Source organism: Ornithorhynchus anatinus, chromosome 21 (genome assembly GCF_004115215.2).
Source record: "Ornithorhynchus anatinus isolate Pmale09 chromosome 21, mOrnAna1.pri.v4, whole genome shotgun sequence".
Classification (NCBI taxonomy): Eukaryota; Metazoa; Chordata; class Mammalia; order Monotremata; family Ornithorhynchidae; genus Ornithorhynchus; species Ornithorhynchus anatinus.
Genome location: NC_041748.1, coordinates 13,398,291 through 13,419,427, shown reverse-complemented (window position 1 = coordinate 13,419,427; position 21,137 = coordinate 13,398,291). Strand labels below are relative to the sequence as shown.

At 45.9% G+C, this 21,137-nt stretch overlaps 1 protein-coding gene across 2 annotated transcripts in view; it reads right to left on the bottom strand.

Annotated features, from left to right (window-relative positions):
* FNDC1 (fibronectin type III domain containing 1) overlaps window positions 1-20,733 on the bottom strand; it is a 111,446-nt gene extending 90,713 nt beyond the window's left edge. For both annotated transcript variants that reach the window (XM_029049128.2, XM_029049129.2), the window contains exon 1: window positions 20,482-20,733. In XM_029049128.2, coding sequence (XP_028904961.1) covers window positions 20,482-20,596 — 115 coding nt within the window. In that variant the 5' untranslated portion in view covers window positions 20,597-20,733. The remainder of the gene's footprint in view (window positions 1-20,481) is intronic.
* Between the last annotated feature and the right edge of the window lie 404 nt (window positions 20,734-21,137).

Below are 21,137 nucleotides of genomic sequence, written 5' to 3'. Positions count from 1 at the left end.
ATCCACTGGGCGACATTGATGGATATAAACAAGTACACGGGCACTTGAAATGGCAGGTGGGTCGCTGCAACTCTGAAACCAGGAGGTTTTTCAGAGAAGACTTGTTGAAGAGATGGGATTTGAGGAAGACTTGGAATGTGGGGAGACTTGTGGTCCATTGGATATAAGAAGGGAGGGAGGAAGGGAGTTCAAAGTCAAGGGAGCAGAGACAGGGGTTTGGAGATGGGAGAGTAGAAAGAGAATGTCACTGCCTAGGCCCCTGTCTAGCTCTGGTCTATCATTCACCCTTTTTTCAGTAGCTTTAAGAAACAATATGGCCTAGTAGAAAGAGCCTCGGACCTAAGAGTCAATGGACCTGGATTCATTCATTCATTCATTCAATAGTATTTATTGAGCGCTTACCGTGTGCAGAGCACAGTACAACGCATTTGGGAAAGTACAATACATTCCCTGCCTGCAACGAGCTTACAATCTGGACGTGGGGAGACAGACCTCAATACAAATAAATAAAATGACAGATATGTACTTAAGTGCCTTGGGGCTGAGAGGTGGGAAGAGCAAAGGGAGCAAGTCAAGGGGAAGCAGAAAGGAGTGGGAGGAGAGGAAAAGTGGGGCTTAGTCTGGGGAGGTCTCTTGAAGGAGATGAGTCTTCAATAAAGGTTTGAAGCAGGGGGAGAGTAATTGTCTGTCAGATTTGAGGAGGCAGGCTATAGCAGGATGCAGGAGAGGGGCCGGCGGCAAGATAGGGGAGATGGAGGCACAGTGAGAAGGATAGAGGAGCGAAGTTTGTGGGCTGGGCTGTTGAAGGAGAGAAGCGTGGTGAGGTAGGAGGGCTCTGCCATTTCCCTGCTCTGTGACCTTGGGCAGTCATTCAATTTTATGTATTGAGCACTTACTGTGTGCAGAGCACTGCACTAAGCATTTAGAAGAGTACAATATAACATAGTAGGTAACACGTCCCCTGCCCACAATGAGCTTTGCCACTTAACTTCTCTGGGCTTCAGTTCCCCATCTGCAATATAGGGATTCAATACCTCTTCTTCCCCAAATTTTAGAGTATGAGTCCCATGTGGGAACTAATTACCTTGAACATAACTCAGTGTTTTGTTCAGTGCCGTGCACGTAGTAAGTGCTCAATAAATGCCATTGATGTTGAACTCGAAGAGAATTGTCACACGATGTGTTTACCACAAAAGGCAGAAGTGAGATGCAGGAGTCGACTGTGTCCAGGTAGAGGTACCAGACTTTTGACCAGGTTTCAAGGCTTTTTATTTGCACGACTGTCATTTCTATACCCAAAAACATGATTTTCATTCTCATCTCATCCTCTACTCTTCAGGCAACAGTTTAGTCCAAATAATGAGAAGCAGCACAGTCTCCTGGAAAGAGCACGGGCCTGGAAGTTAAGGACCTGAGTCTTAATCCTAGCTTTGTCACTTATCTGCTGGGTGCCCTTGGAGAAGTCACTTCACTTCTCTGTGTCTCAGTTCCCTCATCTGTACAATGGAGATTAAATTTTATTCCCTCCTACTTAGACTGTGAGCCCCATGTCCAATCTGATAATCTCCTATCTATCCTGGCGCTTACTACAGTGTTTGACACATAATAAGTGATTAAAAAGTACTATTTTTTTTTAAAAAAAAAAAAGGTAAAGTGGTGTTCTCTACCAGATTCAGGGTACAGGCAAGGATAGTGAGGATTTCTGGAGATGGAGGACTAAGGAAGGTTTCAGATAGCAAGCAAACGCTCAGAATTTTTTCATATTTCTTGTGGGATTTTTTGCACATTCTTGACATTACTCTTGTAACTGAGAAATAGTTCCTTAAAACACTACTATTGTTGGCTCAGCTCAAAGCTTAGTATACTGGCGGTTGCTTAACCCTCCAGCCAAGATCTCTATGAAAAGTCATTCTTTTCCTCTAAATGCTAAAGTCATTGTCTAGTTATGCTGGACACCCGGCCCTTTCATTCCAGTGGAGAGTCTTTGCCTTCCTTCCAAGGTGACCTGATCAACAACAACTTCAGAGGAAAGTTCAAACAAATGCTTTGGGGAAAGAGCCCATCTAAGAGAGGAAATACAGTGTGACAGGGAAAACGGACCACAAAACAAATCCAGTGGCAATCAATCAATCTAGACCAAAAGCTTACTATGGGAAGGGAATGTGACCACTAATTCTGCTATATTGTACTCTCCCAAGTGTTCAGTACAGTGCTCTGCACATAGCGTTCAATAAATACCATTGATTGATCCATTGGTATTGATTGAGCACTTACTGCATGCAGAACACTGTTCTAAGTGCTTGAGATAACACAATACAAAAGACACAATCCCTACCCACAAGCAGCTTTCAATCTGGTGGAGGAGACAGACATTAAAAGAAATTACAGAAAGGAGAAAGGTGGAATATAAGGATATAAACATATCCCTAATGTGCTTGAGATGTTCAGGCTCAAGTGTGTAGATGACCCAGACAGGATGGCAAATGGAGTGAGGAAATGCAAAGTTAGTCGGTGAAGGCTTCCTGGAGGAGATGTGAATTTAGTAGAGATCTGAAGATGGGGAGAGTGGTGGTCTTTTAGATATGAAGGCAGAGGGAGTTCCAGACCAGAGGGAAGACATGAGCAAGAGGTTGAAGACGAGAGAGACAAGATCGAAGTACAGAAAGGAAGTTGGTACTGAGTAAGTTGGTGGTTGTGGAGCGAGGTGTGCCGGCTGGGTTGTAGAGGGAGTTAGAGTGAGCCTGTTGTTGGGCAGAGATTGTCTCTATCTGTTGCCGAATTGTACATTCCAAGTGCTTAGTATGGTGCTCTGCACATAGTATGTACTCAATAAATACGATCGAATGAATGAATGAATGAGGAGGCTAAGTAAGATAGGGAGAACTGATCGCATACCTTAAAGCCCATGGCAATGAGTTTCTGTTTGTTGTGGGATGCATGGGCCACCAACGGAGGTTTGCGGTAAGTCAGGAGACATGGGCAGAACAATTTTTTAGAAAAACAATCCAGGCAGTACAGTATGTTTGGACTGGAATGGGAAGAGATTGGAGGAAAGGAGGTCAGCAAGGAGGCTACTGAAGTGCAGAGAGCACAGAGAATTGGAAAACTGCCCCTTTAAAAGACCGCTGAAACGTACTGTAGACACAGATCAGGCATTAGCAAAAATCTCCTTAATCAGGACAAATGCCCTATACCCAGAAAGTTAATTGAGGTGAACAACCATAATTTCAGGAAGTTGTAAGATCACCCCTTTACCCAACAGAGTATACTGGCTTGTAGTCTCTTAACAGTAGACCATATCGAATTCAGGAGGTTAGTGTGAGCAGTTGATGAACTGTCTGAGATTTAACACTTTGAGTCCAGAATAAACAGAATATAACCAGCATGAGTCACCCCAGTTTCCGCTCTCACCCCAAGTCCTTTCCTGCCTTATTGTACAGACCTCTCTGGGCTACTGTTTGCCATCTTTTTAATGTCAGCAATGATATTTTCTTCACAATAAATCAGTGCCTAAGCTAAGCCCAGTGACTTTGTTTAACACCTTTGCAAGTTGTATTTAGTCCTTTAAACCTCCAAAGAGCGATTGAATTAAGATATCTTTTTTAACTTACATAAAGTGCCATCAAACTGAGCTATTAATTGGAATTGGGCTCCTGAGAAGTGAAACTTACAGCCCAACAGTTTGCCGTTAATTCAAAAATGCTGGCACACGTGGATAGGATCTTACCTTCAGTAAGTCCATCTTTGAAGCTATACATATGATTTCCCTTATACCAAATAATATGAGGCATGAGATTTCTTGCAAAACAACCAAGAAAAAAAAACAACAACACAAACATTCACACACACACACAAACAGAATCCCGTAGATGGGCAAACAAAGGGATTTTCTACATTTTTGGTTAGGTGTCCCTCACCTGAGATGGAAACTGACTTTTTATCCATTTAAAATGAATCAACGGTCTTTACTGAGCATGCTTCCTGTGTGCAGAGCAATGTACTAAGCACTTGGGAAAGTACAGTACAACACAGTAGACAAGTCCCCTGCCCACAGCAAGCATATAGTCTAGAGAGGGAATTACTCCTCTTAGAGAGGTAGTTGTTTCATTTTGTGGCTAGCTGAGTGGCTATTTAGGCTGACTAACCAGCTGCCTTGCCAGCTGGCTGTCTGGTTGGCTAACCGGATGAATTACTGACTGGCTGGAGGTTTTTCTCTTCCCAAATTACTTTTCCACTGGTACACATTCCTATCAGGGCACTAATTGTTCTACATCAGTAAAGGAGGGAAGCTGAAATGAGCCAGTCAGTGAAGGCCATAATTCCTCCAGCAGAAGAATTCTCCAAGCTATTAAAATTTCAAAGCAACTAATGTGATCAGCAAATATGGTTATGCAAAACCGTTTTGATTCAGGACAAATTATAGCCAGGCATACTTGCACTGAGAGCTTCCTTAGAGTTTGAAAGAGCTAATTCACCTTCTAGACAAGCCTGACATTGAACAGGTCACTGGGAAAAATCTGCCCAATGTCTGCTGCAATATTATTCTTTACCCCTTCTGTCACCCTGCCTTAATACAAGGCCAAACTACTTCTTGGTTCCAAAATCAATCAATCAATGGTGTTGATTGAGTACTTACCGTGTGCAGGCCACTGTGTTATACTTTGGGGAGAGTACAATATAACAGTTCGTAATAATAATAATTATTATTATGACATCTGTTAAGTGCTTACTATATGTCAGACACTGTACTAGCGCTATGGTGGATACAAGCAAATTGGGTTGGACACAGTCCCTGGCCCAAGGAGGCTCACAGCTTCAATTCCCATTTTACAAATGAGGGAACCATGGCACGGAGAAGTGAAGTGATTTGCCCAAGGTCACACAAGAGACAAATGGTGGAGCTGGGGTTAGAACTCATGACCTTCTGACTCCAAAGCCCGTGCTCTTTCCACTGAGCCACGCTACCAAAGCCACATCAAAGACAAGGACAAAGATAAATACCAAAAATCAAAATAGCAATGAAAAAGAGCAGGAGGACCCCATGGCTAAAGGGGCAGAGAGTACCAGGCTCCTCATTGCTCAGAATTCAACAGTCACACCAGCGGTTCCAAGAACCACCACAGCTACAACAGCCGTGGCCTTCCCGAAGTTCTGGGTCCTGTGGAGGTCGCTTCCTGGCACTGCTTCCGTCCTTCCTGCCAGGGTGGTGCAGGACAGGATGGGAACTGGTGACCAGGATGGCACACAGAGGGCCGGGGGTAAGGCAGGAGTTGCTGACGATTTAGCTCAGACTGCTCTGCTGGTGATTTAATAATAATGGTATTTGTTAAGCGCTTACTATGTGCCAAACACTGTTCTAAGCACTGGGGTAGATACGAGTTTATCAGTTTGTCCCACGTGGGGCTCATAGTCTTAATTCCCATTTTACAGATGAGGTAACTGAGGCCAAGAGAAGTTAAGTGACTTGCCCAAACTCACACAGCTGACAAATGGCAGGGCTGGAATTAGAACCCATGACCTCTGACTTGCAAGCCCGTGCTCTTTTCACGAGGCCATGCTGCTTCTTGCCCCTACCGCTGGTGCAAGGAGCCTGTCCCCAGCTACCGCCATAAACTCCCAAGTGCACTCTGTAGGCCTAGCACTCACTCACTAAATACCACCGATCAGTGGAGTCATTTGCTCCTTCTCTGTTTCTCCACTTCATCGTTTTGAGCTGGCTGTCCCCTTGTTAGGATTCGGCGCTTTCACCGCCCCCCTCCTATGGACATAGCTGTCATTTATATTAACGTTTGTCTCCCTCTTTAGGCCGTGAGCTCGTTGTGGGCAGGGAATGTATCTTATATTGTCATTTGTTACTCTCCAAAGTGCTTAATATAATGCGCTGAATAAATATGACTGACTGACTGACTGACCACTGAAACCCATGTTTAATTTATCCATTCATTCATTTTTTCGTATTTATTGAGTGCTTACTATTTGCAGAGCCCTGTACTAAGCTCTAGGTAGCGCAGAAGGGATACACATCAAGCTGGAGTGAGCAGCCTATGGCCCCCAATCTTACCCGCCTCTTCTTGGAAACACAAGTGGCTCTCAAGCTGTAGGACCAGAAAGCAAGGGGAAGGAGGCATTCAAAATCGGGACCCACTGCCTCATGCTAAGGAGTGGACCCTCCCCTAGCACCCAACGATGCAGAGTGGCACTAACGTACTGCCAAGCCTCCCCAAGAGCTCCAGCCGATGGCACAGTGCAGCTGGGTTCTGCCCAGCCCACTGCTGATGGGGCAGGGGGACTCAACCCGATCGGGATACACGGCCAATGGGTGACCCACCCCACAAGACCATGGCTTAGTCCCCTTGGGGCAGGGGTCCCCCAGAGGTTCTGGGGAGTACTTGGGGAGGGTCGTACCCGTTGGGTGGCTCCCGGTGCCTCTAGACCCACGTCACTGAGACCACCTGCACTGTCCCCCTCAGACCTTGGAATCCTGGCATCATTCCACCCAGGGCATGATGGGCCTTTTCAAGATTTTTCAATCTACTTCTGAATCTTCAGGTACTATCTTAAAGAATTCTGTTAAAGGTAACTGTTTGAAACAAAAGTGCATTCCATTCATATCTCTCTCTATATATACATATATCTTTAGACCAAGTTCCTCTCTTGAATGCCTGATGATATCCTTTATCAGGAGTCAATCAATCAGTGGTATTTATTCAGTGCTTACTATATCCAGTGCACCATTCTAATTGCTTGAGAGAGTACAGTACAAGACAAATAGCAGAAACACCCCCTGCCCATAATATGCCTACAGTCTAGAGGGGGAGACATCCATTAATAGGAATAAGTGATTTATACTAAATGATTCAAAGATATATACATAAGTACCAAGGTGATCTCAGACATTTACAGCTAGAAATGGAGGGGTCAGGATAAATTCTGGTGTTCAGTAAAACACCTTGACTAAAAGAAAGAAATGGAAAAAAGGGGATTTAGAGCTGAAACTGATATGAAGACAACATACATTACGGCTGTTGAAGTTGATGAGGTTGAATTTTAATCATTTCCTTCTTAACCTACACAATTATCCCTAACCTAAAATGATTATGTTCTGCAATTTGTAGCATTTTCCTACTAGTGACTCAGAAGAAACGGATGAGTTTTATGCCAAACTTTCACTTTCCTGGCAAACCAACAGAACACTTCTCCAATTTCTTCAAAAATATTATCTCATGATATAATTGTATGAAGCCAGGCTGGCAAAGGGTGGGGAATAAGAAGGAAAAAGATTTACTGATACAGTTAGATTTCCATCTCTCAAGTATCCATGCTACTGGAGAAATATCTCACAGGGACAGTTCATTTAAACCTAAGCTCAGTATTTGTGTAAAGTGTTCTTCTAACCTGGGGTCCCCATGTGTCTGCACTAGATTAGCTATAACAGTTCCTTGGAGGGGTCACCTACTTTCACCACTTCTATCATAATAACAATAATAACAGTACAAAAAAAATAGTAATTGTGGTATTTGTTCAGTGCTTACTAGGTGCAAAGCATTGTACTAAACGTTGAGGTAGGAACAATTATCATCAGGTCCTACACTGGGCTCACAGTCTAAGTAGGAGGGAGAAGAAATAATACTAATATGGTGTTTGTTAAGCGCTTACTATGTGCCAGGCACTGTACTAAGCGCTGGGGTGGCTACAAGCAAATCAGGTTGGACGTAGTCCCTGTCCCACAGAGGGCTCACAGTCTTAATCCTTAATCCCCATTTAAACATGAGGTAACTGAGGTCACAGAGAAGTCAAGTGACTTGACCACGGCGACACAGCAGACAAATGGTGGAGCCGGAATTAGAACCCATAACCTTCTGACTCGCAGGCCTGGGTTCTATTGACTACTCCATGCTGCTTCCCATTCACCATCCTGGTTCCCTGTTTTGCAAATGAGGAAATAGAGGCACGGAGAAGTTAAGTGACTTGCCCAAGGTCACACAGGAAATGTGGCAGATCTCGGATTAAAATCCAGGTCCTCTGACTTTCAGGTCAAGGATCTTTCTATTAGGCAACGCTGCTTCCATATGATTGCCAGTGATTTGAAAATCTCTTACCCTCCCTGCCCCTGATCTTTCAGTCTTTGGGCCATGATCACTCAAGGTGTACTCTACCCCAACCTTAAAGTCAGTATGATCTTTGTTGGGTCATTCTATCATATTTATTGAGCACTTAGTGTGTGCAGAGCATTGTTCTAAGCACTTGGGAGAGAACAATACAACAATAGACACATTCCCTGCCCAGGTGCCCTTCTCTGTGGACTTTGCCACTCATTCATTCAATAGTATTTATTGAGCGTTTACTATGTGCAGAGCACTGTACTAAGTGCTTGGAATGTACACTTTGGCAACAGATAGAGACAATCCCTGCCCAGTGATGGGCTCACAGCCTAATCAGGGATTAACAGTCTAATCTAAACTCAAAACTCAGGAACAGCTCTGGTGCCCATTTTTCAACTCGACAGTCGATTGTTAAATCCAGCTACTGTGTGGACCTCAATCAATCAATAGGTGATATTCATCGAGTGCCTACTGAGCATGGAGCACTGTCATTAGCATTGGGCATAAACACTAGCAGCAAAATATGTATTTCTGACCATGAAGGCACTTGCATTCATCTCAACCTTACAGGAAAATGGTTGTTCTTCCCAACCTGCACCATCAAACTCCTAAAGAGCCTTGTACAAATAATTCCTTTTTCTGTGGTATTTGTTTAGTGCTTACTATGTGCCAGGCACTAAGTGCTGAGGTAGATACAAGCTAATCAGGTTGAACTCAGTCTGTGTCCCTTTTGGGGCTCTTAGTCTTATTCCCCATTTTACAGATGAAATAACTGAGGCACATAGAAGTGAGGTGGCTTTCCCAAGGTTACACAACAGACAAGTGGCAGATCTTGGTGGTACTGTCACAAACCTTCTTGACCAACTCCGTTGTACTTTCCCAAGCGTTTAGTGCTCTGTACACAATGAGTGCTCAAGAAATAATGATGATGATGATGATCTCCCATCCTCCAGTGTCCGTCTCATCCAACTAGTTCCGTATCATACAACTAAAACTGTCAGTATTTCTCTGATCATGTCAATCTGCTGCTCACATCTCTCCATTTATGTCACACCCCTCCTCGGAGCTGGGCAAACAACCATGGACTTTTAGAGCTTAGCACCAGCTAGCTGCCTCTCTGCCTCCTCACCTCCCTCTAACCCTCTCTGTTCCAGCTCAGTTTACCTATCTATGAGCCCCTTCTCCACCCCACACTTGGATCCTCCCTCCTTCACTTCCCAACCTTTAATGCAAACTAACTCAAATGCACAGAATCATTTCCTGAAAAACCCTTTCCAAACCACCTCTCTTTCCTCCATTAAGTCGGGTTCAAGGCCCAGCCCCACCAGGAAACTTTCTCTGATTATCCTCTTCCATTGCCCAAACCACGAACATAATCCCTGACTTTTTTTATTTTCTTTGTAACTGTGAGAATCATGAAGACCACTCTATCTGACATGATGACCCTGTTTCTACCCCAGTACTCAGACAGTGTTTTGCTCATAGAAAGTGCTTAACAAATACCATAGTCATTTTATTTATTATTTGTTCTCATAAGCTCCTCTATATAACTGTATTCATTGGAGTAATTTACTTTGACATGAGTGTTTATGTTGCCTCACCTATTAGACTGAGAAGTCTTTGAGGGTAGGAATGGAGTTAGTTATTTCAAGCCTAGAAAGGTTCTACACGTCTTGTATCAATGAAGTGAATTATTAACTGACTGTAAGAAGCAACCGTAGCCCAGCGGAAGGAACATGGGCCTGGGAGTAAGGAGACCTAAGTTGTCATCCCTGCTTTGCCACTTGTCTGCTGAGTGATCTTGGGCAGGTCATTTCACTTCTTTGTGCCTCCATTCCCTCATCTGCAAAATGGGAATTAAATACTTATTTTCCCTCTTATTAGATTGTGATCCACAGGTGGGACGGGGATTTGGTCTGACCTGGTTATCTTGTCTCTACCCCAATGATTGGCACTTTTAAGGAGTACTGTAATAATAATTACTGTTATTATTAAGGGTTCCTCAAGAGCAGAAATATTGTTTAAGTGGGATTATCATTACTTTCATTATTATATTTCCTAAGTGCTTACTATGTGTCAAGCACTGTTCTAAGCCATTCATATCTTAGAGTGTCAACCAACTCTACTGTACTCTCCCAAGAGCTTAGTACAGTGCTCGTCACCCAAATCGTGGTGATGACCGGTGGTGATCATCCTAGTCAGCGAAAGTGTCCAACAGTTACCATCAGTTGATGGAACGCCTGCTGGAACCACTGACCATGCTTCAGAACAAACCAAGCTGACAGAGAAGCAGTGTGGCCTAGTGGAAAGAGCACAGGCCTGGGAGTCAGAGGACCTGAGTTCTAATCCCAGCTCTGCCACTTGTCTGCTGTGTGCCTTGGGCAAGTCACTTAATTTTTCTGTTCCTCAGTTCCCTTATCTGCAAAATGGGGGTTCAAGCAAGCAATCAATTGTATTTATTGAGCTCTTACAGTATGCAGAGCACTCTACTGAGCTCTTGGGAGAGCATTCATTCATTAGATCCTATTTATTTAGCGCTTACTGTGCACAGAACACTGTACTAAGCACTTGAAACGGTATAACAGTGTTGGTAGGTACGTTCACTGCTCTCGGTGAGCTTACAGTCTAGTGAATTCAATACCCGTTCTCCCTCCCACTCAGACCGTGAGCCCAATGTGAGACCTGATTATCTTGTATCTACCCCAGCGCTTAGTACGGTACTTGGCACATAGTAAGTGCTTAACAAATACCACCTCTTGTCTTCATCTCTTGGTCTCATTGGGTGGCAAAGAAGAATTTAGGAAAACAGCTTCTGAGTCTACAGCTGATGAATGAGACATCCCAAAATCTCCTGGGTCACATAATGGTGCCAGGATCCTCCAAGAGGTAGACATAAAGCTACTTTATTTTGGGGAAGAAGTTGAAGTATTTTCCATGAACAGATGGTATGGTTATGAATGGAGATGCTTTGGGATATGAAACTGTAAGGTTAGAGGCGCCCTCTGAAGGAGGCCAGGCAGAGCATTTGTGCTTCCTTCCCTTGGCCCCAGGAGTAGCCTTGCGGCTATTCAAGGCTCATCTCACTGGACTTTGGGGAAAAAATAACCCACTGCCTCTCACTTGAAAATAGATTTCGCTTCCCTCGAACAGAAAGGTGAGCAGGAGGAAAAATTCCTTCTGTGGCAAATTTCAAGCGGTTAGAGCACCAAAAAAAAAAAATTTCAACATCCTTAAATCTAATTTTTTTTTCTTTTTTTAATGGCTTTTGTTACGCCGGGTGCTGTATTAAGCACTGAGGTAGCTACAAGCTAATCAGGCTGGACACAGTACAGGTACAACATGGGGCTCAGAGTCTTAAATCCTTGATTCTAATCCCAGCTCCAACACCTGTCTGCTGTGCGACTTTGGGCAAGTCACTTCACTGCTCGGTGCCTCTTTTTCATCAGCTGTAAAATGAAAATTCTATTTCAGTTCTTCCCCCCTACTTAGACTGTGATTCCCAGCATGGGACAGGGAATGTATCCGACATGATTTAACTTTTATGTCCCCCAGCACTTAGTAGAGTATTCAACACAGTAAGCACTTAACAAATACCACTAAAAAAATAGTATTACCAACATTTTCCCTACAGTGTCACTTAGCTTTCATATCTAGACTCTAAGTTCTATCTGTCCATTAGGTAGAATGGGTCTATCAACTCTTTTGTACTGTCCCAAGTGCTTAGTACAGTGTTCTGCACTCAGTAATCGCTCAGTAAAAGCCATTAATGATCTCTCTCAGTGGTATTTATTGAGAGCTTCCTGTGTGCAATGTACTTGGGAGAGTTCAGTATAACAACAGATTCCCTGCCCACAACGAGGTAGAGATCATGATCAATCCGTCAATCAGTGAATGGTATTTATCAAACGCTTAGTATATAGAGAGCACTGTACTAAGCTTTTGGGAGAGTACAGTACAACAGAATGGATATCAAGGACTGCCTTGGACTCTGGTAAACAGATTAAAGGGTGCCATGCAGGATATCCACCCAGCCACGCCAGCCTCGGGTATGGACGACACGGGTTCATGCTTTCCACTTTTTGATTTCCATGTGACATCTCCTTTAACTAGTATCACTGCTTCTGGCCCCTCTCTCTAGTCTGCCCATGCCTCTGTCAGGGAAGAGAAGGGTGAGGTTTGGCATCTAGAAGTAGAGATTCCAGGGGTGACTGAAAGATGTAAACCATAGCAGTGGCAGCAAGAAGAACTCCAGAATCATGGGTCGACACAAGCGCATGCCAGAGCATGTTTGTGCAAGTGATACTGCCCCAATCACATATGCCCCCAGGGACTGAGCAGAGGGTGGACTGGTTTTGGATCTTATACTTCCTCCACCTTCTTCCTCAAGGCCAGGCATCTTCCACCTGGAAAAATATCGGGTGACGTAGCTGGAGTTACAGGTCTGGAACCAGGATGCCCCTCTACCCTTCCCCTTCTCCACCCCCTTTTCCCCATCCTTCCCACTCTGAATTTTCAGGGATTGGTTCCCGGTGGGTCAAATTTCCAAGTTACCAGAAATAAACACAGAGTGGTAGGAAGTGGGTAAATCATACTTTAAGGGAGGCTGTTTTAAAAAGTCCAGTTTTGCTCTAAAATGAAATGAACCGAAGGTATGCTCCATTCATTCATTTAATCGTATTTATTGAGCACTTAGTGTGTGCAAAACACTGTACTAAGCCCTTGGGAGAGTAGAATATAATAACAAACAAACACATTCCTGCCCAGGGTGAGCTCACATTCTAGAGGGAGTCCACTAAAGATGGAAGAAACCAGAAAAACTACAGACCAATAAAACTTAAACATTAAAGTACCTATTTTTTTTCCACCTGGCTATGGCTAAAATTTTCTTCTCTGTGTCTAGAGTGGGGGAGCAGGGAATGTGCTTTTTCCGCTAACTCTAGCCCGGCGCTTTGAAAATGAGGTCGTTTGCTATTATTCTTGGATGAAAAATATAGAACTATTTCATATCGGCTGTCACAGAAATTCATTTAAGGAAAAATTTAGTACGAACTTTTGAAGTTACTCAAGACAGAGGTAAGCCTCATAAAAAGATGGTGCAAGGAGATGTCTAAAGTCATGGCCTAGTGATTAAAGCGTGGGCCTGGGAGTCAGAAGGACCTGGGTTCAAAACCCGACTCTACCACTTGTCTGCTATGTGACCTTGAGCAAGTCATTTAATTTCTATGTGTCTCAGTTACCTCACTTGTAAAATGGGAATTAAGACTGTGAGACCCATGTGGGATACGGATTGTATCCAAACTGATGAGTTGTACCCCAGCGCTTAGTACAATGGCTGGCACATAGTAAGCGCTTAACAAATACCATTTCAAAACCAGTAACTTAGGGGAAGAGATGGAGATCAAACATGTGGCCCTGAAGAAAGAAGCTGCCCCCTAGACTGTAAGCTCATCCTCTCGACTGTAATTTCATTATGGGCAGGGATGAGTCTTGCTAATTCTGTTATATACTGTAGTCTCCCAAGTGCTTAGTACAGTGCTCTCCATATAGTAACTGCTCAGTAAATACGATTGATTGACTGATTGATTGCATTGGAAAGTGGATGTCCTTGCTGGCAAGCTGGCTGTGGACTGACACCCTGGGGCTTAAAGGAAAGTGTTTTTCAGAGGCCAAAAATCTCTCAAAATCAAATCAATCAGAAGCCACCACTTTTTCACCCAACAGGTAGTAAGCACGTGTCATTTCAGGAAGGTGTGCAGCTCCAAAACATCAGCAAGGGCAAAAGAGATTTGAATCAACTCCTGCGTGAGGATCTGAATCAGTTCTTGGGTGAGCAAGACCTCAGGACCTGGGTTCTAATCCCAGCTCTGCCACATGTCTGCTGTGTGACCTTGGGAAAGTCACTTCATTTCTCTGTGCCTTAGTTATTTCATCTATAAAATGGCAGAAAAGACTGCCAGCTCCAGGTAGGACAGGATCTGTGTCTAATCTAATTTTCTCGTATCTAATCCAGCGCTTAGTACAGTGCCTGGCATGTAGTAAGAGTTTAATAAATAACATTTTTTTAAAAAGCCTGTGGGTTACCCTGGAGAATGTTGTGGATGGATTTGGGAAAGTTAGGGATTTTGGACCCAATGCCCTGTTGGGAACATGATCCAAGCTGGACGGACCTGTAGTCCGACCCGGTAAAAGCACTGCCTGGGTCTTAGATTCTTAGGTTCCTAAGGTGTCTTGGAAGTGTTTAAAAATCCATTTTATGCCTCTTGGCCTATATGCAATATGCTCATAAATGGCAACCAATTTTTTTTCAGGGTTGAAATGAAACTACACTGTTAAATTTTCTTTTTCCAAAGATTCCCCAAGGCTGTAACAAGAGACATGTGGTTGGTTGCAGCTTCACCTCAAATGTAATGACACTGCCCTTTCTTACCATCTCAGTGGTAGGTCTCTAGGTCCAAATGGATTTATAAATGAGCAGAGCTTGATAGGGTTCATCCCAGGTCACTAGGTGTGTGTTCCTGAAGAGATCAATCGGTGGTATTTATTGAGCACTTTCTCTGTGCAGAGCACTGTATTAAGCCCTTGGGAGAGTATAATTATTTCCCACTGGAATTCTCGCAGTACAGCAGACCAGTAGCACTGCCTTCTATTCACAGCGAGCTAGAGACGTAACATCATGGCGTAGCAGAAAGAGAACGGGCCTGGTAGGCAAAAGGTCGTGGTTCTAATCCTGGCTCATCCAGTTGCCTGCTGTGTGACTTTGGGCAAGTCATTCCACTTCTCTGGGCCTCAATTACCTCATCTGTAAAATGGGGATAGAGACTGTGAGCTTCATGTGGGACGGGGACTGTTTCCAATCCGATTTGCACCTCAGTGCTTAGTGCAGTGCCTGGCACACAGTAAACATTAAACGAATACCACAGTTATCATTATTTTATGTATGTTGCCAGTTGGGAGAAAGCAGAGAGGGCATGAGCTTGATTCGTTTTCTCACAAATGGTGATGGGTCACAATGTACCATCCACACTCTCTCCCCCAACTCCAAAAAGCTCAAATCATTGATTATGAAAGAGCTGTCCAGTCCTCCGCCCCTTTTCAGAGGACCGCCAGGAAGGGCTTAGGAAACAGAAGATGCAGAGAAGGGACAAGGGTCGTGCAAGCAGAAGGCAACTGGAAAAGCCTTTCTCAGAGACATATATCATAGCATAGTGGATAGAGCATGGGCCTGGGAGTCAGAAGGTCACGGGTTCTAATCCTAGCTCTGTTACTCATCTGCTCTGTGACATTGGGCAAGTTATTTCACTTCTCTGGGCCTCAGGTACCTCATCTCTAGAATGGGGATTGAAACTCTGAGCTCCATGTGGGACAGGGACTGTGTCCAAATACCCCAGCACTTAGTACAGCATCTCGCATACAGTAAGTGCTTAACAAATACCACAATTACTTCCCACTGGAATTCCTGCAGTACCGCAGACAAGCAACCCTTCCTTCTATTCACCCTCGGGCAACCATCCAATCACCCCACGCTGGTTTTGTTTTGTTTTTCCACACTGGCATTTGTTAAGCACCTACCATGTGCCAGGCATTGCCAGGCACCATCTTAATCCTCATTTTACAGGACTGAAGTAGCTGAGGCCCGGATAAGTGAAATGACTTGCCTTCGGTCACCCAGCAGACAAGTGACAGAGCTGGGATTAGAAGCCAGATCCTTCTGACACCCAGGCCCATGCTCTATCCACTAGACCCCACTGCTCCCTTGGGAAACGTGCCACATGACTTGCTCACCATTCCTCTTAGGAAGATCATCCAAGCCTCCAAAGCCTATTTTTCAAATCCTTGGACTCCTCAACTTCTAACTTCTTAAGGTGTGTGTAATACTTTCATTTACAAATTAGATCGACTACTTCCACAAGGAACTGGAATTAAAAATGCACTATTTATTTCACCTAGATAAAAAGAAGTTAGCAGCAGCAGCATTAATAACATTTATTGAGCACCCATTAGTGGAATGCCTTGAACTAAGTACTTGGGAAGAACAAAACAAAAAAGTGGCACATCCCCTGCTCACAAGGAGCCAAGACTCTAGTTGTAGGAGACAGACATAAACTATTTACAAGCCAATCAATTAATAGTATTTATTGAGCAAATGCTGTGTGAAGAGAGCTGTACTAAGCGATGGAGACAGTACAATTCAAGAGTCAGTAGACATTCTCTGCCCACAGTGAGCTCATCGTCATCAATATCATTGGTATTCCTTGAGCGCTTCCTGCTTATTACCTTGCAATCCACATAAATAATCAGATTTATAATTAAACATATAGTTAAGTGATGAGGAAGGGTAAAAATACGTACACGAGGGGAAGAAATGGCCAATGGGTTTAGTCGACCATAGGAAGTGGGAATTACTTGGTGATGGCTGTGTTAGAAGAGGTGGAATTTCAAGAGGACTTTGAATATCAGAAGGGTTGTGCCTGTCAGATCTGGGGAAGTAGGGAGGAAATCAAAATTTCCTGTCCACAAGTTTGACACAGCTTAAAATGATGATTTTTTTTCAGTCGATCAAAACTATTCATTAAGCACCTACTGTGTATACAGCACTACCTAAAGTAGCAATAATGGTATTTATTTAGCACCACTATGACCAAACTACTGCACTAAGTGCTGGAAAAAAAAATAGGCAGCTGAAAATTCGACATGGCTCCTGGCCCTCAAGGAGCTACAATCTAAGACTGACGGATGTAGGGAGGTAAGGATAACAGACACAGAAAGGATGAAAGACTACAACAGTACAATAGTAAAACAGACTGGAGAAGCTTAACAATCTTCCGAGGGAGACAGGCACTCAGATAAATTCTAGATAGAAGAAAGTAATGGAATTTTAATTTTCAGGTATGCTGCAAATCAATCGATGGAATTTCTTGAATGCTTACCATGTGCGGAACATTATACTAAGACTTCGGAGAGTTCAGTATAACAGAGTTTGGTAGAAGTGTTCCTCACCCACAGCGAGGGAGAGACAGGCATTAATATAAATAAATAAATTATGCCTATGTACATGAGTGCTCTGGGGCTGAGGATGGGGTGAATATCAAGGGCTCAAAAGGGTACACATCCAAGTGCATAGGCAGATATGATAGAGGTCAAAACAATTCATTCATTGATTCATTCAGTTGCATTTACTGAGCACTTACAGTGCACAAAGCCCTGTACTAAGCGCTTGGGAGAGTACAATACAATAATAAACGGAGACGTTCCCTGTCCACAACGAGCTTACAGTCCGGAGGGGGAGACAGAAATTAATATGAATAAATTGTAGGTATGTACTTCAGTGCGGTGGGGCTGGGAGGGAGGATGAATCAAGGGACCAAGTCAGGATGATGCAGAAAGGAGTGGGAGAAGAGGAAAGGAGGGCTTTGTAAGGGAAGACCTCTTGGAGGAGAGGTCTCTTCAATAAAGCTTTGAAGAGTGGGAGAGTCATTTCCTGTCGGATTTGAGGAAGCAGGGCTTTCTAGACCAGAGGAAGGACGTGGGCGAGGGGTCAGAGGCAAGATAGATGAGATGGAGGTACAGTGAGAAGGTTGGCATTAGAGGAGTGAAGTGTGAGGGCTGGGTTGTTTACGCCCTTCCTCTGAGCATCCTTTAGCGGGGGACAGAATCCTGGCCTAGCGAGACCTTTGAACCGACTCAGTAGGACATTTTTATACTCTGATTCCCAACAGAGAAGCGCACCTAATTTTAAAGACAGTGACCTTGGATCCGGGATTATCTGCCAGCACACAATTACGCTCCAGGTCAGAAGGTCTCCACACCTAACTCTAAATTGTCACTTGCCACTAGAGCCGCATAGAAACACTTTGGCCAGTGAATTGTAAACCCCGATGCCTTCCCGCTAGGCATGCTAAAATTTGTGCGTTACACATTTGTGGGTGCACCTTTAAAATTCCTCATACATTTGTTCTATTTTGGCCAGAGGGTCTGGACATCATTAACTCAAAGTCTCATGTTGACGTGGTAGAGATAAGATCCAGGGAAGTGTCCAGTTCTGGCATTCCACAGCTCTGCAGTGGTTCGCAGTGCTGACAGTGTGAGAAGTAGTGAGAATTCTCATGGGATTCAGTCAGCCGTGGCAGGCGAATCCACTTCCAGAAATACTTCTACCGGGCTCACTGGGGCTCGTCATAAGAAGCAGAGTGGCCTAGTGGTCAGAGTGCGGAGCTGGGAGTCAGAAGGACCTGGGTTCTTAATCCCACCTCCGCCTCTTGTCTACTGTGTGACCTCGGGCAAATCACTTCACTTCTCTGTGCTTCGATTACCTCATCTGCAAAATGGGGACGAAGATGATAAACCCCCGAGAGGAACATGGACTGAGTCCAACCCGATTGTCTCGGACCCATCCCGCCACTTAGCACGCTGCCTGACACAAAGTAAGCGCTTTACAAATGACGTCATTATCATCTGAGCCGATCGACTTCGAAAGAGCTACAGGTTTCAGAGTCACAAAGCCAGTTTAGCTAAGACTCCATTTCATCCGTTTTTCTGAACTAAAGGACTTCATGGGTTGCAAAAGGAATTGGAAAAGGAGGCTGGGGGAGAATGAGAATTCCGCAAAATTAAAATAGGTTTATTCCTGTCTCATTTAAAGTATTAAACGCACGGTTCCTCTGACATAACCAAATCCAACCTACCCCCGACACCGACCTCTATACTGTACTTCTGAAATGTTTATAACTACTGCTTCAGTGTTTTCCTTTTAAGCTCACTGGGTTCTTGCGTTTGACATTTTGCAAGCGCATCTCCGCTGCAAGAAAAAAAAAAAAACCCATCCGCAAGACTAGCCTAATAGCTTGACCGTTCCATTAAAACCGCAAGTCCAGTGTATACGTGGACCGAATCTCCCAAGCGAGCCCGTCCGGGCATAATGTCCCTGGAAGTATCCGGTTGGCTTAGGAACGACCAGCTCCCGAAAATATTCCGATTTTTCGAATTCCTATAAACCGATGGCATAAATAAACCCACGCGCTCTGAAGTGAAAATGCCAGCAAAATAAGAGGTGGGAACAGTCCTCAACAATGAAAAAAAAACCCAAAAACAAACCCCACAAAATCCTGGAAATCTCTGCAAATGAGCTTTCTGTCCTGTCTTAGAGAAACCTCCTGGCGGGTGCCGGAAAACAACCGATGCAGGCATTAGGATAAAAAGTATTTCTCACATGTGTGAGGAATACTGATATCCCCACTGTCCGTCTCCTGGTTAGTCTCTTGGTGCAGAAATGTCCTCTGAAAGAGTCCTCTGCCCCCTCCATCCCTTTGGCCGTCCCGCAACTGTGCACCTGGAAAAATGCAATGAGCTTCTCTGCGAGGGGGAGGCTGCCCGGGCGCAGCCAGGGCTAGCAGCCCCGAGAAACGTGAAGGTGGGGACCTATTCCCCGTTCTCCTTCCCTAGGGAGGAGTTTCCCTCCATCCGTCCGGGGTTCAGAGTGCTCCTGGTCCTCTCCCTAGCCCGGAGCATCCTTTTTCCTGCCAGTGCGCTGCGAGCCACACACCCCCCTACCTATACACACACACACACACCCCTCCACGCACACAGACCTCCACACACCCCTAACTACACATACACACACCCTACCTATACACACCCCCCCACCCCTACCTCCACCTCCACCCCTCCCTACTCACACACACCTACTCACACACGAACACACACACACAACCTCCCCTACCTCCACCTCCACCCCTCCCTACTCACACACACCTACCCACACACGAACACACACACACACACACAGACACAAACCCCCCCCCTCCCTCCACCTCCACCCCTCCCTACTCACACACACCTGCACACACACACACAACCCCCCCTCCCTCCACCTCCACCCCTCCCTACTCACGCACACCTACCCACACACGAACACACCCGCCCTCTCTGTCTGAAGGAACGGGAGCTCCGTGACCTTGGTCCAGCCACCCCGCTGCTCCGTGCCTCAGTTCCCTCCTCCGTAAAATGGGGGTTAAGACTGTGAGCACAGACCCAGACACACACCCCGGACAACCTGATCACCTGGGATCTCCCCCCAGCGCTTAGAACAGCGCTTGGCACACAGTGGGGGCTTAACAAATACCAACGGGATTCTCTTTAGTATTGATGAAGAGTGTCGGGGCCGGAGAGCCATCAGAAGCGGGAGCTCTGCCCCTCCCCGGGGCCCTCCTCCTCCTCCAGGTGGTCCTCCCCCCTCCTGCTGCTCGTCCTGCCGCCCCGATGCGCCCCCCCCCCCCCCGGGGAATGAGGACGGACAGGTTAGTGACCCCCGCTGCGGCGGGCAGAGCGACAGGGAGGCGTGCATGGAGTGGCAGGGGGTGAGGAGGGGTCGGGGGGTGGGTACCTGCGGGCTGGGAGGAGGCGTCGCGGAGCAGGGCGGCCGGGAGGAGCAGCAGCAGCAGCAGCCGGGGCAAGGAGGGCAGCGCGGGGCGCCCCGGCCGGCTGGGCGCTGGATCCATGGTGATGGCAGGCAGGCGGAAAGGCGGAAAGGCAGAAAGGCAGAAAGGCAGGCTCTCCCGGGGCTCCGAGCGGCGGTGGGACGGTGGGAACCCGCTGGCCGCCTTCGCACCTGGGCGGCCTCGCCGGTCCCGTCCCGTCCCGTCCCGTCCCGTCCCGTCCCGTCCCGTCCCGTCCCGCTCGGCCCCGCCCGCCGATCTTCGGCTCGGCTCGCCCGCGCCCCCTGGCGGAACCACCCCCGCACCGCCGCCGGCCCCCGCCGCGGCTCGCCCGCGCCCCCTGGCGGAAGCCCCGCCGCGCCGCAGCCAGGGCCGCGGCCGCCCGGCCGCCACTGGGCATTCGTTCATTCACTAGCCTTCATTGAGCGCTTACTACGTGCAGAGCACTGTACTGAGCGCTTGGAATGGACAAGTCGGCAACAGATAGAGACGGTCCCTGCCCTTTGACGGGCTTACGGTCTAATCGGGGCAGACGGACAGACAAGAACTCGGCAGCGTCGGCCTCATCACTACTAGTAGCATTAACTGCCGGTCATCATCATCA